The sequence below is a fragment of the Stegodyphus dumicola genome, chromosome 6 (assembly GCF_044657685.1).
Source record: "Stegodyphus dumicola isolate Sdum_Otavi_A_Nest chromosome 6, ASM4465768v1".
NCBI lineage: Eukaryota > Metazoa > Arthropoda > Arachnida > Araneae > Eresidae > Stegodyphus > Stegodyphus dumicola.
Genome location: NC_140773.1, coordinates 87,879,630 through 87,897,723, shown reverse-complemented (window position 1 = coordinate 87,897,723; position 18,094 = coordinate 87,879,630). Strand labels below are relative to the sequence as shown.

The 18,094-nt window shown below is 31.3% G+C and overlaps 1 protein-coding gene across 1 annotated transcript in view; it reads left to right on the top strand.

Annotated features, from left to right (window-relative positions):
* LOC118190330 (KICSTOR complex protein SZT2-like) overlaps positions 1-18,094 on the top strand; it is a 279,720-nt gene that overhangs the window by 132,550 nt on the left and 129,076 nt on the right. Inside the window, exons 37-43 of the mRNA XM_085818640.1 lie at positions 849-948; positions 1,596-1,669; positions 2,374-2,441; positions 6,431-6,554; positions 11,194-11,318; positions 13,988-14,152; positions 14,278-14,374. Of these exons, the coding sequence (XP_085674766.1) occupies positions 849-948; positions 1,596-1,669; positions 2,374-2,441; positions 6,431-6,554; positions 11,194-11,318; positions 13,988-14,152; positions 14,278-14,374 (753 nt within the window). The remainder of the gene's footprint in view (positions 1-848; positions 949-1,595; positions 1,670-2,373; positions 2,442-6,430; positions 6,555-11,193; positions 11,319-13,987; positions 14,153-14,277; positions 14,375-18,094) is intronic.

The following is an 18,094-nucleotide window of genomic DNA, read 5'->3' as shown; positions in this document are numbered from 1 at the left end:
TTGAACTTTTTAAAGATTAAAAATTACAAGAAGATCAATATTTGGAGCAAGATTTTAAGGTCTGTCTGAAATTGGTTAAAAATTGCATGCATTTCATACTTGTTCTGATGATTTATTTTTGTATGATTTTTTTTTTTTTTTTTTTTTTTTTTATTGCTGATCAACAGCTCCTTGAAGCTTATTGATTAATTGATCAGCAAATAATGGGTAATTGATATAGATGATTAATAGTTTTATTATATTTGATCATGTATAAAGAATTTCATTTTATTACTTTATGCAGTATGTGTCTATATAATCAAAATATTTATGTCTAAATTTTACGGTTTACTACCCGTTACTGTTAGTTACATTTAGTTGCAAAGTGTATTACACTGGGGTCGACTATAGAGCATTATCTTTTACAATTCGAATGTCACTTTATTCAGAATTAAAATATATATATATAATGTTGTACAGGAAATGGTCAGTTCCAGGTGCAATAAGTGATGACAATTTGAGGATTAAACATACATAATTATCATAAAATTCCATTAAATAAATAAATAGAAACATTGTCCAGCTGTACAAAAATGTATAAGAATCAAATTATAAAACAAATAAATAAAAATATAGGCATAAATTTGCAAAATTATGTGTGAAAGAGAAATAGTATTAGGTATTATATTATATTAGATTTTAATATTGCATTAGAATCTTCAAATGCCCTTGGATTATAAAGCAACAGATTGTAAAAATGAATCTTTGAACTTAATGCATTTTGTGGCTTCTAATAATCAGTTATATTAACCAGTTTCTACTTTCTAGCCTATAAAGATCTTTATGGAATAAAATGTTTTGTTGCACAGGCATACAAGCTCTTCGATCTGTTTTGAATACATTTTCTGTGAATAATCGAGAAAATATGTTTGTTTATCAAGATGGATCGGGCCCAGTGTTTTATCTCAGGTAAAATATATGAATATTAATTTTTGTGGGTGATTATTTAACCCTTTGACTACAAATTTTTAAAAAAATTATCCCGTTTTCTATCCAAGTGAACAAAATATGTCATAAATAAAGCATTTGGGATTTTTTTTCATTTAGCATTTGGGATTTTTTTGACAGACTGTTTTCAAGCCAAAGGCTGGAACACATATGTCCCAGCCATAGTAAATGGTGGGATGTTCCACACATAGCGATTGACTTACTATAAGCACACTTATTATTCTGGAAAATTTTATTATATGAAAGAGATTTGCATCGTATGGTACAGGTAAAGTATTTTTTGCATAACTCAACATTACACATTGGGCAACTCATATTTGTTCTTTTCTGTATGTTCATTTGTGTACAACGAGCACAGTGCCATCTAGATTTTAGAACTATTGGAAGATGATCCCAAACATTCAGGAGATTCTTCTTTCTGTTCTTTTCCTGAATAAATTATGAGTCTCTCCTTCTCATTTTTAAACTTTTAGTGGGGCATATATGTCCTGTTAGTAGTCAAAAGGTTAAACTTGATTGTCTTGAAAATAAAACTGATGTTTCATTTAAAAAGAGCTTTTATGCACCGTATTGTATTTTCATTTTGCATTTTTATAAATAAACTTCAGATTGTTTGAAGAAATTTGTGGGGAAAACCACTCGGGAGGAATTTCAAGAGTTGAAGATAATTTATCTTTAATGGGTAAGCATATTATGTCTATTTAGTACTTTCAGTGCCATATTATTCCCCTATGTCCACTTATTGATAAAAGCCTTAGAAGACAAGTATAAAGTTTTAATCTAATTACAGTTCTCAACTGTGAATGGGCTCATGTCTGAATCAATTGATTCAATTTCCTTTAATGCATTGCATGTGGGAAGTGCACTTTTGCATTTTCTGCAGTCTGTCACTAAATTGTGGTTCACATAAAAGTACTTATTTTGTGCTAAAGAGCAGAGATTGAATAAATACGATGTACATTGTAAGTGTGAATGATGTTTCTGTGTATCAGTTGAATGCGATTTTTATCAAATTTTATGCCAATTTATTGTGAAAACCAAACTCCCTGGAAATTAATAAAAAAGCTCCTGTTACATGCTTAAGTTCACAGCAAAATATATCTGCAGGCAATGTATTAAAAGGCCTTCCTGAAGATATCCCTTTCTTCAAAGCAAATGATCCTCAAATATTTTTCTATATTTCATCAATCAACTAATGTAATGTAATGCTGCAGTAGTTTGTGTGCAGTTTAAAGCAGATTTTTGTAATAAATGTTACTCATTCAATTGAATGAATTGTTTAAGTTTTAAAACTTTAAAGTTGTAACCTCTAAAAATCAATTTACTAAACACAGTTTTCATCTTTGCGATTTTTTTTTTCTCACCTTTACAACATCTTGAATTTAGGATCTTACTGTTCATCTGTTCAGAGTCTACCTCAGAAGAGAACAAATATAGAGAGTGATTTTGAAATGGTGAGTATTTACTTTTATTGCAATTATTCTAAGCAATAGAAAAGGAAAATAACTTTTTGTTTCTTAAACTTGTTAAATGTTATTATATCTGTCATAGATAAATGCTTAAAAAAAGGAATGAAAGCAAGTTATTTTTAATTGATGATATTGAATTATAAAGTTATATTTGAAACTACCTTCTCAAATTAAGAAACCATCTGTATTTTTAATTTTAGAGCTTCATTTTAGTTATAGGTAATAATTTTGGAAATGCTAATGAAATTGATGATAGATGGGAACATTTAACTTATGTGGATATATTTTTAACCATTACATGCTACAATCCAGACCACTACTAAAAAATAAATTTTAATTTAAAGGCATGGGGAATACATAACATTTAGAAAAGGCAGGCGTGCTGTAAAAGTGATTTTTCTTCTGATTAAGATTCCTTCTGACTAAGATAATTCTCAAACACCTGCTGGGTGGGGAATTGCACCAAAACCAAAGACAATACATTGTTTGATGTTGACCACTATCACACTTTCCACCCTTAAATGGTTGTGGGAGGTTAGCATTTTTCCATATGCATTAAACGATAAGTGAAGCCTCGGGACATATTTGTTTGGACTGGGATGTTGCTCATTTTGATTTTACTTTTTTTGTTGTAGTAGAGAAGAGAGAATGATTGTGAGGAGGAGGAACTTCAGTTAACATAGCAAATTGCATTCTTCTCTAACTTTCTAATTTGATCTAGCTTATTATTTTTTGCAGGCTATCTATCATAGCTGTCTTATCAGAATAAAGGTTTAGAATTTCGATTATGTCAAAAAAATTGTTCTAATTCTGGAACAGCAGTTGAATCTGCAAAGCAGAAACATATTTCTGGTGTCAAACAAGCAAAAAGTGGAATTGCTGCTAAAAAATATGTAGAGGCATATTCATCACAAAATTATGTGAGAAATACAGTTTTGGAAATTAACACTTTTATGACATTTTTTAAAAAAAGCAAAAGTGAAAGGAAGAAAAAGAAACTTTTTAAATGTTTTATGGCTGAAAAGTGATAATTATGGGTGATAGTCATGATTAAATAGGTGAGAAGGCATGCCTTTGAAGAGTCCAGTGTTGTTGATTCAAGCCAAAACAATCATGAGGAAGTGGGCTTTATAAAACTGATTGCAGGTATTTGACAGGTTGGTTATCAAATTTAAAAATTCCCATGGTATAAAGCAATTAAAAATTTCAAGCAAAAATGCTTCATTTGGTACTAAAGTACTTGAATAACGTGCATATTAATTTATGAAACTAATTAATAATGGAAAGCTATTTCTAAAACAAATTTATAATGCTTTCAAAATTGATCTTTTCTGCTAATATGGAGCCTAAATGCCTTGGCAACTTCTGCAGTTAAGGCCTTGACTAGTGTCAAAGGTTCCAAAGCAAGGCTAACAATTTGACACGTGCAGATGCTGCAGAAATGCATATATGGAAACTTTTTCTAATCAGAAAAAATACACAACATTGCACATTTAAAGTACTAAAGATTTTTCCCATCATCTATGATTCAAAATAAAAGAGCATGGATGACACAAAAGATTAGTGAATGATTGCATTGGAAATCATTTTATATCCAAGGCTCGGCAATATTTTAAATCGGTTGGTTTACTGCTTGATGCAGAAATTAAAAACAACTATTCACTCATGCTACTCATAAGTTTTAATAGTAGATGATATCTCCATCTTATTCTTTACTCCAAATTATATGCCCATCATTCATCCAATGGAGATATTCAACTAGAATGCAGCATATATCCTGACGAGGAAAGGCGAGGGGAATAAGAGAATTCAGGAAACGCTTACAAAATAAAATAGTTGTTAATACAAACAACTAAAACTGTATAAACCCTTTCATTAAAACAAAACTTGAACATAAATTGCACATCTCATGCTTACAAATCATCCATTACTTGTGGTAGTATTGAACTTTTAAGTTACGTGTAACAGGGAAGAGCACGTCTGGATACCCAGGCGGCTTGCATAGACTAATCGGGTATCGTCCAGATCCCGCAACTATCTAAAGCAACAGCCCAAAATCAAGACATTAGATGGCCATACAAGGGCAAAGTGTTAGCTTATTCTGCATGTGTTGCATGAAATAGACTATACAACATACAAGTAACAGAAATAAGTACATAAGGTTAAAGTAACAGTTGAATTCAAACTTAAAACTAAGCCTAGTAGTCAAAAACTGCACAATTGATTTTAAATTTTAAGTTGGCTCAGAATTTCGCACCGGCATAACAATTAAATTGTCGGCAGCAATAATGCAAAACCAAAGAATTACAATCTTATCACAGTTGTTGAAACCTAGTAATGTGGCCTCAGTAGGCAGAAACACGCTCTATCTTGCTGTCAGAAAACCTCAGCCTAAATAATCTCTAATTAATTTACATTCTAACAAGGAAATGGAAAGAAAAAAATTATATTAAAGGCCGAAATTAAAAATAGCTGCTTAATTAAAATAATAACAAATCTACTAAAATTATTATGTTCTCTGTTATTGGCGTTAATATAATAAGCACAAGTCAACTTGCATAAAGCTCATAAAATTGTCTGATTTATGTCCAGCAAGATACCTTTTGCTTTTTAGCTGTAGTAAGATCTCCAGCAAGCATTCAAGATATCATTCTTCATTTGCATTGAGTATTTAAGACCGAATATTTTATTGTTCCATAAACATTTTAGTCCCTAAAATCATTATAGATGATCTTTATCTTTTATGGTAAATCATCTTTATATCATTATTATCCTTATCATCTCAGATGATCTTTATCAGAAGTATTAAATATGTACTCAATATTCTCATCTTTAAATTTCTTAGCAATCACCATTATTTAGTTGGTTTAGTTTATTTGATTATTGTGAATCACTCAAGGGCTATCTGCCTAAGGGAAGGAATGTCTTTGTGGAGGACTTTCTAGGGAAAACTTTCTCATATGCACATTACGCCTGGGGAAAACCATAAAAATGCTCATGCAGCCAGCCTGTTTACCGGAATCTGAACCCCGAACTGAAGTAATAGTGTTCTACTTGGCCATGAATAATGGGGTCTTCACCATTAAAAAATTTGGAACACATCATTTATATTTAAACCCGAAGTTAACCTTCACAAACTTTTAGGTCTCTGCATTGTATTTCAATCCACATCATTGTTCAGGTATTATGAAATTGACATTTTCTAAAAACAAGGAATTTTATGTGTAATTTAGCCATTACTATAATCTTTAAAATCATTATACTTTTTATCCTGATTCACAGCCACTAGAATGTCATCTTGATAACATCAGCATACTATTGACAACATATTATCTATCAGGATGTCTTTTATATATCGGATAACATTCGTTCCCATCAATCATTTAATTGCTATCAAATTGACATTTTTTATTCATAAAATTCTTTACCTGCAATTGAAACATAGCTACAGTTTTTAAATCTAGCATACTTGTTATCCACATCTTATCACTGGCTGTTCCTTTCCATACTTCAAAGCCACCAGAATGTTATCCTGATAATGTGAACATGCTGTTAATTTTTGTATGCATCACCATCCATTCTACTTACTTTTCAGTTCTGAGCTGTTGGTACTTCATGTTATGACTATGTTGAAGAACTAGCTTGTAGCTTTTGCATAATAATACATTACCTCCTTTCATTATGTAGAACACTTAAGAACTAATGTATTGCAACTTTAAATATGTTTAATTCCTAAAATCATCAGATCGTATGTGTTAGTTTTAAAATACATGCTTATTTATTTATTTGCTGAAATGCATTCTTTGATAAAACTGTTATATTTCAAATTTTGTTTCCATAATGAATAAAAATGTTATAGGTATTATTATCTAATCTATCTTGAAAATTAATGGTAATTCAGACTTTAATGGTAATTTTTATGACATAGATATATGTAAAATAGTGTGATTTAAATATTGCACAAATTATTGTAGGAATTTCGTCCTCGAGTAAATTCTGGTGCATCTGATAGCTATCGTCAGGATGCATTATCAGCTGCTTCATCTAAAAAACCTCAGAAGTGTGTTGCTCTTTATGTGCATGGTATTGGTGAAGTTGGTAAGATTCTGTACTGTATTCTTATAGTAATTCAGTAGTTTCATTAGTCAGTCATTTGGTTAAATGAGTACAAATGTAATTAATAATTATCAAGAATTATATTTTTGAGGCATTTTAAAAATTCCAAATTATAGTAGTTCTGTGAATATTATTGAATTGTTAAGAATATATGTTAGAATCTTTCTATTTAGATGTATTGCATAATAATGTATGTAACTAAGAAGCTATTTTTTCCTCAAAATTATGTGCATAAAAAAATTTCTTTATTTCACAGATTACTTCTTTAATGAATATTTTCTCAAAGTTCTGTGCTTGGTTCTTGTAACTGTAAAATGTTTTCATGTGATACAAATGTAGCTGTTATTCTTATCATGAAAGTGCAGCATGTACTGTTTAAGTGTGAAAACATATTTTATGCAACTAATGTATTTTGCATCATGAATATGTATAATTTATAAATAATACACTTATATATTTTCCTAGTTCAAAATTAATCACACTTCCCATTAGCAAACACGCAAGAGACCAACATTTTTGTCTGTTATCAAGTGAGTGTTCCTTAAACAAGAGTGCTTTGCTCTCGTAATTTGAGGGTCTAGGGATTCAGGAACTGTCTATGATTGAGAAGTATCGACTTAAGTGTAGGTTCTCTTAACAAAGAAGATGACTGCAAAATAGCAGCTTGTAAGTTATTGATGTAAAAAAAAAAGCTAAGTGGTATTTTAGCTGTTAATAAATGTTATGTGGCTCATGATCTGCCAGTTAGTGACTGGTTAAAAAAAAGTATATTGGAAATAATTCATTTTTATTAACTATATGTTGGTGATAAGATAAAAAGTAAAGGGATAGTATGATTCTAAAAATTGCATTGTGATAATAATTAGAATGTTATCTCTTTTTCTTTCATTCTTTTGATTTTTTTCCCAATTTTTGATGCTTCTAAGCTGAAAGAATCCATTTATAGTCACTTTAATTTATGTCCTCCCTTGTTTGGATTACATTTTGGTCTCGAATACGAGCCAAGTGTGCTAACCATTACACCACGAAGGCATGCCAGAAGGAAAAAAATAACCTATAACTTCAAAAGCTCTATTTTTATCATTAAAAGTACAGTTTCCTTGATCAATGATGAGGGTAACAGTTAGTCAGGAGAAATACAGTCAAAAGTTGTTAATCCGGACCCTCATAATCCGGACCTCAAAGCTACAAACTTTCTGCGCATGCGTCAATGCATAATGCATTCACGCATGCGCATAATACCTTTACGCATGCGCATAATATGTATAACAGACGGTATAAGCTAAGCTAAAATTATCTAATTATCTATTTCAGTTTATGTTGCGGATTGCATAGTTTCTTAATCTTCGAATTGGATCTGGCTTATTATTTTTTGCAAACTGTTAGAGCAATTTTATAAAAGTAAGCTTGAACTTTCGATTATGTCAAATAGAATTTCCGATGCTGGAGCTGCCAAAGGATCTACAAAGCGAAAGCATGTTTCGATGTCCATTAAACAAAATATGGAATTGCTGCAAAAAGTGGATAAAGGCATATCCTTCGTTTCTCTAGCCATTCCGAAATCCATTTATCAATTTCACGCTGCTCTGTGGGGAAGGGAATGTCACGGCACACAATGAACTGGAAGTTGATCTGTCAGCACTATCCTTATCTTCAGGGCAGATGTTTTTATTTTCTTCGCCTTATAATTCATTACTAAATGTAGTATTTCATCTCGATATACTCTGTCTTTGATATAATTTAAATCAAATTCATTATAAATATCACGAATACACATCAAATAGTTTTCTGGTTGCAATTTTCTAATTTTGACTATGTGTAATGTATGCTTTATGCATGCGCGCGTTGAAAGAAATGTTTAATAAAATAAACAAATAAATATTAAGCTTTGTTTTTTTGTAAATTTTGATACCCTTTAGATCATAATTGTTCTTTATTTAATAAATTACAGTTTCATATTTTTAATTTTATAATTTCTGCATGCCATCTTACGAGATTTAAACTGATGATCTATAATCCGGAAAAATCGATAATCCGGAACCGCCGAAGTCCCGTTGAGTCCGGATCAGAGACTTTTGACTGTATATGCAGTGGACTTCCAGCATCTGTTCTGATTAACCGATCGAGATGAGATTGCAAATATTGTTATTCAGAGGAATGTGCTTGAGATTATGTGAATGGCAACACAGGGGTGCTCATGGTTATGGTTATAGTTACAGAAACTTTAAATTGCTAAATAGCAGCCAACTTTTTCAGGTTGCAAAATGTTCAGCTCCTGCGAAAACCCTAAATAGCGTTGGAACAGTACTGATATGTCTAAAAATGGACGTGTTATGCATACACAAAAGAGAGTTCTGAAAACCAGGCAACGAAACAAGATCTGGGCATACGCAGAAAATTTGCATATGACAGAGGCAAGATACATATCACAGAATGCTTATCGCCAGATATATTCAGCGCAGGAAGCCGATAAAATGCCAGGCGGGTAGGCGAAGTTGTCGTTCGGAAACTCAAACACGATGATGAAATTACTCTTCTCGGGAAAGTTCGTGGTGAATTGATAAAACTGTATTATCAAACTGGGGTGAGTGCTGCAAAAGCTTTGCTTGTGTATCGCGGAAATCATCTCTAACAACAAGGCCCATGTACTCTGCAAGCTCTGCGTGATTTAATGCACAGATTTGAAGATACAGGCTGCACCTGTGATAAACCACACTCCAGACGGCCAACAGTTTCTGAGAGCATTACAGAAGTGCATCACATAGGGAAAACTGCAAGAGGCATGTCACATGTGTTGTGTATTCTGAAGACAACACTCCTTAAGCCACTGCACTCGGTTCTCCATATGTTTCCCTACCAGTACAAGCGTGTTCAGATTTTGTAGCCGAGGCACCCACAACTATGTCTGGGCTTCGCAAATGAATTTCTAATATGGTATGATGCTGATAACAACTGTCCCACTTAGCATACTATGGGCGAACGAGGTGCATTTCAACTTAAATGACAACATTAAAAATTGTGTGCACAGGGCAGAGAAGAATCTTCACACTGTGGCACCAGTACCATTATTTGATGCCAAAGTGACTGTGTGGTACAGCATTACAGCCACACTTGCTCTCAGCCCATTCTTCTTTGAGAAAGCAATACTGACGAGCCGTGTAACATGCTCTATAACAGGCTCAATAGGCTCTTAGTATACAACATTGCTGCAAAATTATGTACTACCAGAACTGTGTAGGTGGAAGCACTCAATAACATTGTTTGGATGCAAGATAGTGCACCTCCACATATAGTGAGGTCTGTTAAAAAGGTCTTGGAACAGCATTTTGGTGAATGCATTATCTCACGCCATTATCTTTTTCCATGGATATCTCACGCCATTATCCTTTTCCATAGATCGAGGATTCCATCCGCAATCCCCAATCTGACGCCTATGGATTCTGGTTTTGGGGATATCTCAAATACAGAGTTTACCTGTGCAATCTGCAAACTTTGTCAGATTTAAAAGATTCTATATAGTGTGAGATTGCAAACATCCCTCATGCAATGTTGCGTTCAGTAGTATTGTCCACCGTCTCCTGCATGCAATGCATACTTGCCTGTGATGGCACCCATGAGGAAAATGTATGCTCTAAATAAAGGTATTCCTTTGTCTGATATGTGTTGTCACCAGTGGTCAGTGTCTTGTCTCTGTCATATGCAAATTTTCTGCATGCGCCCAGATTGTGTATCATTGGCCGGTTTTCAGAACTCTTTTTTTTTTTTGTGTGTGTGTATGCATAACACGTCCGTTTTTGGACGTATCGGCACCGTTCCACTGATATTTAGGGTTTTTGCATGCGCTGAATTTTTTTTGCGACCGGAAAAAGTTGGCATTGCCATCCGACATTTTCGAGTTTCTGTAATTATAACCATAACCGTGAGCGTCCCTGTGTTGCCATTCACAGAATCTCGATCTCATACCTTCAAATAACTATATTTTCAATCTCATATCAATCAGTTAACCGGAACAGATGCTAGAAATGCAGATGTTGCGAATGTTTCTTTATGACCACCCTCTACTTACACCTTGTAATAAAAGAAAAATTATTGACTTCTTATCAATCTCAATTTTCTAATTTAACTATAGCTATCTCCTTATGTATTTTTCTTTCTTTCTTAGTGCTGCAATTTTTTCAGTTTGTGATCTCTTCCAGCTTCTGATTTCCTTTTTTTTTTTCTTTTTTTTTTTTCCCCTGTTTAAATTGTTCTTTATGTAAAAATTATATTGCGTTTCATTCGTTCTGCCATAAGAGGTTTCTAGGTAGTTTAAATAGAAATTTAGTTCGTTTTTATTTTCAACCAGCAATCTTTTCTTTTCTTTTTGGTGAATAAAGAAGTTAATTAAAGCATGCAAGATTATTATATAACTCAGCACTCTTTAATTCTTTTATGATTTTAAAACTTATACTGTCTGTCATATTATCTGCATTCGAAACAAAATACAATATATTATTTTTTAGAAAATTTTGATATTAATAGAATAGCAATTCTTTGTGATTATTTGTTATGCAATTTTTTTTAAAGCAATTAAACAAATTTATACGTACATTGTTATAACATAAGTATTATTCCTTTTTAGGTACCACTATAACAAATGACCTTGTGCAAGTCCTTCAAAATCGTTTAAATGAAGGTGTATTGGACCTCATAATCATGATGCTGTCTCGAAATCCACAGTGTATGCTTACTCCTGAAGATGTTCAGGTAAGGTTTAATTTATGTTGATGAGCTAATCAAAAGAAATAAGTATTTTGTTAAAATTGTAGAGATTTTCAAAAGCATTTTTTGCATTACATTATAATAATGTATAGATTGCTGAAATAAAGTAAAACAGGCTAAATATAAATGTAAGATGCAAATATAATCAAAATAAAAAATAAATAAAAACTAAAAACAGAATAGTATATAGATATTATTTTCAGGCATATTACCTTTTATTTGCTCTAAAAGAAAAATCACATGAATATAATGTGTGCATAATACAATATGTACACATGTGTGAATGTTTGCATATTGTTATTTAATCAAGAGTACAAAATTAAAAGCAGGAAACATACCTGGTCTAAAACACATTTTAAAAACTATTTACAATAAATTATGGAAAAACTTCATTATCACTCTGATTCTCGCTTTGAAACACCACTTCCAAGGCATAACTGATTTTGCTGAGAACAACTTTCTCCAGAAGGGAAACCTCTGTATTGTCCAATGTGCTTACCTCTTTTACGCTCGCAGCATAGTGCGGATATGCACATGCTGAACTTGTGACATCAGAGCATTACTGAATGTCTGCTGCATGATCCTGCTAGAATCATAGGGAAAGCCTAAGCTTAATGACCTACATGTCATATAGAATGCATTAAAATTTGACATCTTTACAACACCTCTCCAGCAAAATAAGTTTTTAGTGAAGAGGGTCCTTTGGAACAGTTCAGCTAAATCAAACAGACAGATTGGAACAAGCAACGAACTTGTTACATTCATGCCTATACAAGAATGCAGTGCCTTAGAGTTTTCCTGCTTAGCAACCATGAGGTAAGAATTTAAACACAAGCATTTCTAAATCTAGCTGTAACAATTTTAACTGACAGTGACGTAGAAATTAAGATTTGCAAAATTTGCTTTAACTCATTCAAATAATGTTTACTACACATATCTAGATTCAGCTTGTGGTATAAAGTACTTTTGAAGTTTAAGTCAAAAACATTTTACAATAGGTACTGAATCACAATATTACAACTACCTTTAAAAATTTAACACCATACTAATTATTTATCACATTAAATCTTCCACACAGTTATTAAAATTTTGTTAAAACAATTAAATATATAGACTTCTTAGTAATGATTCTATTCATCATTTTATCTATTCATCATTAAGTGCATCTATATTTTTATTTTTGATTCCTGGTCTAGATTCAATCTTGTTAAGCATTTGGATATGTAGAAACTACCAAACATCTGAATGAGAGATTGGCCACTCAAGAGGTTGATGATCTATCTATATGAATTACAAAAGGCCAGCCAGCAAGGTGAAACCTCAATTATTTAGAGTCTATATTATGGCCACAAACTCTCATTCAATCATGCTGTATTTTCCCTCCACAAGACTAAGATAAAGCATTTAGTGCTCTTTTCCATTTGTTTGTTGTGATAGGACAAACTCTAAAGATACATCCAATGTGTCATGTTGCACTACAAATTCTTTTTCAAAATCAGGTGCATCCAGCATTAGTTGACTCATTAATTTCTCTTTTGTACTTTTGTAATTTCTCTTTGTGTACTGTTTTAACCTCAGTTTTAACTCAGTTTCTTTAAAAGAAATTTAGAAGTAAATTACCTCTCTACCCTTTCTTAATTAAGATATAAAATTTACATCAAGCAGCATTGTCAAAGCACTGGCACTATCATACCTAAAAATCTTTGCGCATTTGTCAGATGGTTAGAAAGACCCATAAATCCATATCATTGCCCCTACTTATCTAAGTCTATAATAACATAGACAGTTATCAACACAGGATAGCAAAGTTATAGAACATTTATATCTGGAAAATATTTACAATACATCATCAGAAAATATCATTATCACTCTATTTGACTTCACTTTCATACATCCTAAGTGGAACTGGTTTCAGTAAGAACAGCTTTCTCCAGAAATGAAAAACTCTCTATTGTTCAGTGCATTCACCTCAGCTCAATAGAATGTGAATGTGCCGTGCTCGTGACATTACACTAAAGGCATGGATTTGCTTCTGAGTTCCCAGGGTGAACCGGCTTAGCAGAGGAGAGCATACTTAAACATCTTCCACATAATCCTGCTGACACCACATGGAAAGTCAGCCCACATATGTGTAGACCTTATTAAAATTTACTGTCATTACAGTGTATTAAAAGTGCATAAAAACTGGAAATGTTAGAAAGAAGAAACCATATAAATAGAAGAAAAAAAAAGGAGTATAACTTATAAAAGAAATTTAAGTATATTTTAGGAACTACATGTAGCAGAATCCCCAGGATATATTACGTAGCTCTCATGAAAATGTTTCTAACAATACTGAAAAATTTTAAATGCTGAAAACAAAGTGGACCTGGAATTTGCAATGTGAAAGTCACATTCCTTTTTCTTTTTCCATCAAAGCTGATATTTAAATTTTATTCTTTGTTCAATGTTTGTTTTGAAACTGATTCAGAGCTCAGGTGCTGTAGTTCAGAAATAGCAAGTATGTGTTAGCAAATTTCTAATAAATTAAATTTTTTTATGTTTTTAAATTTTCAATGTTTGTAATTTACTTGTATATCATTTTATTTTTGATTTTTAGTGTGTTTTAAAATTATGCTTTTACCTCAAGATATTAATATGATTTTATTTTCTAGTTCATTCAAAATCCAAACAGTCCTCCAACTCAAGAAATACATTTTACTTTACCAGTTAAACTGCTGGGATATGCCCACTCTGTCCATATTTATTTACGTCAGAATATGTTGCATTTTGTGTACAATCCAAAATACACCGATAGCAGAAAAGAGAGTCACTTTAAAGTAAGAACTCATATTTAGGTTTATTACATTACTTGCTTAATTTCATTGTTGTAATGATTTTATTATTTTGTCTCATGAGTAATGAAATGTATGTGATATTAGTAATTTCTTTTTTTTTTTTTTAGGCTTATTCTTATAACCCTGTTGAGTGGACTCAAGTTGATGATAATGATATTTTTTTATACCACTCTCATCAAGCATCTGGCTATTCTGGAGGAAAAGGTACAAATTTTTCTGTGCTCTAACTTCTTGCAAAGTATTTCTGTAAGTTCTCCAATGATGTAAGAAGTACATAGATTGTATATATAAAAATATTTCTTGATATTGATGAGTTTCTGACAGTTGATTAATATCAGTGTATTCTTTCAGTTTGTATATTAAGAACATTGCACCATATGTCACAAATGCTATTTAGATAACATTTTTAACCTGCCTGCAAGAGTTATCAGAAGCACTCATTTTCATGAGAAAATGCTGCTATTGACTAAGAAAAATTTGTTGGTTTTTCTTTTGTATGTGTTAAAAGACAGTTAAATTTAAAGGAATGTCATACAACATTAATGACTTTGTTCGAATTATTGACTTTGGAAAGCTGTTTCTCTGGTGGGTTTTCATTTATCTCAGTGATGAGTAAAGAGAGAGACACGTGAACTGCAAATTTGTATTTAAAAAGTGTAATACCAGCAAAAGTCAGTGTTTCGGAGATCATTATAGTTGAGAAAATGTAAATATGTATGATGTGTATGTATGAGTCATTGAAATAGCTGTTAATTTATAAGGAGCTTCATTAATTCAACATACACACAAAACCAAGAAAAGGAAAAGCATCAACAAAATAATGGCTGCATGTTTTGATTCTAAAAAGGAGAAGTTTTTATTTGTGAAGCCAAAGCCATAAAGTATACTTACTATGGGTTATATGAAAATTATTACCTACATTATTTTAAAGAAATTCTTTATTAAAAGCAAATGGATAGTTAACGAACTGCTTATAAACCATTCAGAGCATCAAAAGAAATATCTTGAAAAAAATTAGAGTTACTTAAAACAATAGAATAATTATTGATCAATTTAGAAACTGTCAAGAACATCAGAATGTATAACTAAAATTTATAACTACTCTAAAAATATGACTACTCTCAAAATGTGTATATAAATTTAGCAATAATCTGTGATAAATTAATTTAGTAAATGTGTTCATGTGGTGTTGGCAAAACCAGTTCCTTATAGAAGAAACTTTTTAACATAGAACATATAGGTAATAAATCTTTCAGTTTTCTGGACTGTAGAATTTAACAGGTTATGTACGGAATGCATATTAAAATATATGTGTTGATTTGTTTTATCAGCTAATTAACTTATGTAATTAGCATGATGACCCTCTATAATTTGGAAAACAAGATGCTAATTACATAAGTTAATTAGCTGATAAAACAAATCAACACATATATTTTAATATGCATTCCGTACATAACCTGTTAAATTCTACAGTACAGAAAAGTGAAAGATTTATTCAAAAAACTGTATGAAATCTGAAACTTTATTCTTTTGGTCACATGAATAGAGGCTTTTCGTATCATAACATCTATAAATAGCCCAGCAATTAGACAGCAAGAGATTGAGTAATAGATTGAAGTTTAGACACTTAATAAGCTTGATTTCATAACTATAAAATTATGCATACAAATTTGCGAATTTAATCGTCAGTCTTATAAAAGGCTTGAACTTAGATATTGTAATGTGTTACTTATTGTATTGCATAATATGTATGATATCTAATACCTGATGCATTTTTTCGTTATGTAGAATTAGTGTGTATGCAAAGCTTTGTGTGTGCTCTGATTTAAACCGTGAAATGCGGAAAGCAATTCTGTGTTTTAAATTCAAGCTGTAGTTTGACATTTTATTCTGTTCCAATAAAAATTAATTAACTATCTGAATGACTAAATATCACTGCTCCTATTTGAACAGAGTTGTATCTGATGATAGCACTTTTATTCTGATAAATACATAATATTCCAATACTTTTAGCCAATAGTTATTTCTGGGTGGTACCAAAATATTCTGATTATGTGCACCCCCTACCAAAAAGTCACGAAGCAAAGCAATATGTTGCCAAAATAGTTATATGGCAGTCCATGGTATAATTAAAAAATACTTATGTGGCAACTTAAGTATGTGCAGAGCATAAGCTTGCTTTAGATGGTGCGTAATGACAAAGTTGTATGATGCTATTTGCATAATTTTATGATTTTTTTTTTTTTTTTTTTTTTTTTTTTTGTTTGTTTGTTTAGTGAAAACAGATGGCTATGTAGAGAGCAACAAAGCAGAAAAGGAATCCAGCTATGTGCTTAGCGTTTGTCTGCTTTATCTATTCTGTAATGCTGAGGCTGTATGATACCAGCTTTATATGTAGGTCTCTTAAAATTTTTGAAGTAAAAGCAGATCACTGTGTACATGGGAAGAACAATGGCACACACACACAAAAAAAAGAAAGATTTCTCTAAAATGTTAAAATATTTTACTATCAATGTTTCTTGCTTTCTTAATTTTATTAACCCTTAGCCTGTTGAGCGATTTTCTGCAAATCCCTTTAAAACTGTCGCTAGTTTTGGACCAAACTTCCCGTAAAATGTCGCGAAAATAACCCTAAACCTCTGAAAATTGTCAGGCGGTTCTTTTGTTATTTTCCATCACTCCCAGAATTTTACTTCAATGATTCCGCTAAGTGAGATTGATTACTAAATATTGTCCCGTAGATGTCAGCTGTTAAGAGAATTGCAAAAGACTAGAATATCTGTGATGACCGTCTCAATGCCGCAGGGTACAGCTGCAAAACTTAAAAGTTTACTTCCCTAAAACAATCTTATTTTCAAATAAATTGGTTTTAAAATTTACCCGGTTAAATTTTTAATTATTACATATTTTTAACCTAAGTAACCTAAATCTGTATGTCACTGTTATCATCTGAATTTCAATGCAGACTGATTAAACTGCTACCACTAAATTCTATTTTGACAAATATCTCTTTCATTCCTTCTGAGATATTGCTGAAACATTTCGTATTATTTCCGATTTTCTGTCTGTATTTTTGTCGTTAATTAAAAATCTTTAAAACTCCGATTTTCTGTCTGTATTTTTGTCGTTAATTAAAAATCTTTAAAACTTTCAACATTTTCCTATATTCTTCAACTGCATACAAATAATAATTACTTTAATTAATTTCCTTTTGCCCCAATTATTACTTAGTTTTAAGAGTAATAAACGGAACATTTGGGTGTTATTTAAGGGTGATAATATTAATATTAAATTTGCATTTTACTTTTTTATATACATTCAAGAGATTCAGAAAGGGAATTATAACCTGAAACTGTTTTCAGTGTATCATAAATTTATTGACTCAATTTAAAAATTCATGCTTTCCTGTCCAAGAAATAGGAAAGATGAGACATATTAATAACAAACAAAGCAATTAATTTGGAAGTCAAACAACAATAATCAGTGTTATATTTTCAAATTTCTACAGGACTAGTTTCGATGGTTTTACCGAACCATCATCCTCAGCTGCAAAAACGCAAATGAACGAGATAAGATGTAATGAAAATTAGATTGTGAAAATTTGAAAATATAATGCTGATTTTTGTTGTTTGACTTCCAAATTAATATTTGTTCAGCATGATATTGTATCTTAATTAAACAAAGCAATGTTATTACTCATTATCTTATAATGTAATTTATTCAGTATGGTATTTTTGTAAACAAAGAGTGTTGCTCTCCCTTTTTTAAAGTATAAATAAGCATTGCATTTAATAATTATAACAGTTATTAGTTATTTAATAATTAATCATAAGAATATGAATAATTAAGTATTTTTTTGGAGATATATTTTCCAGTGATATATTTTTTCTAGGGATCCCAGCATACATTTTTGAAGCATTATGC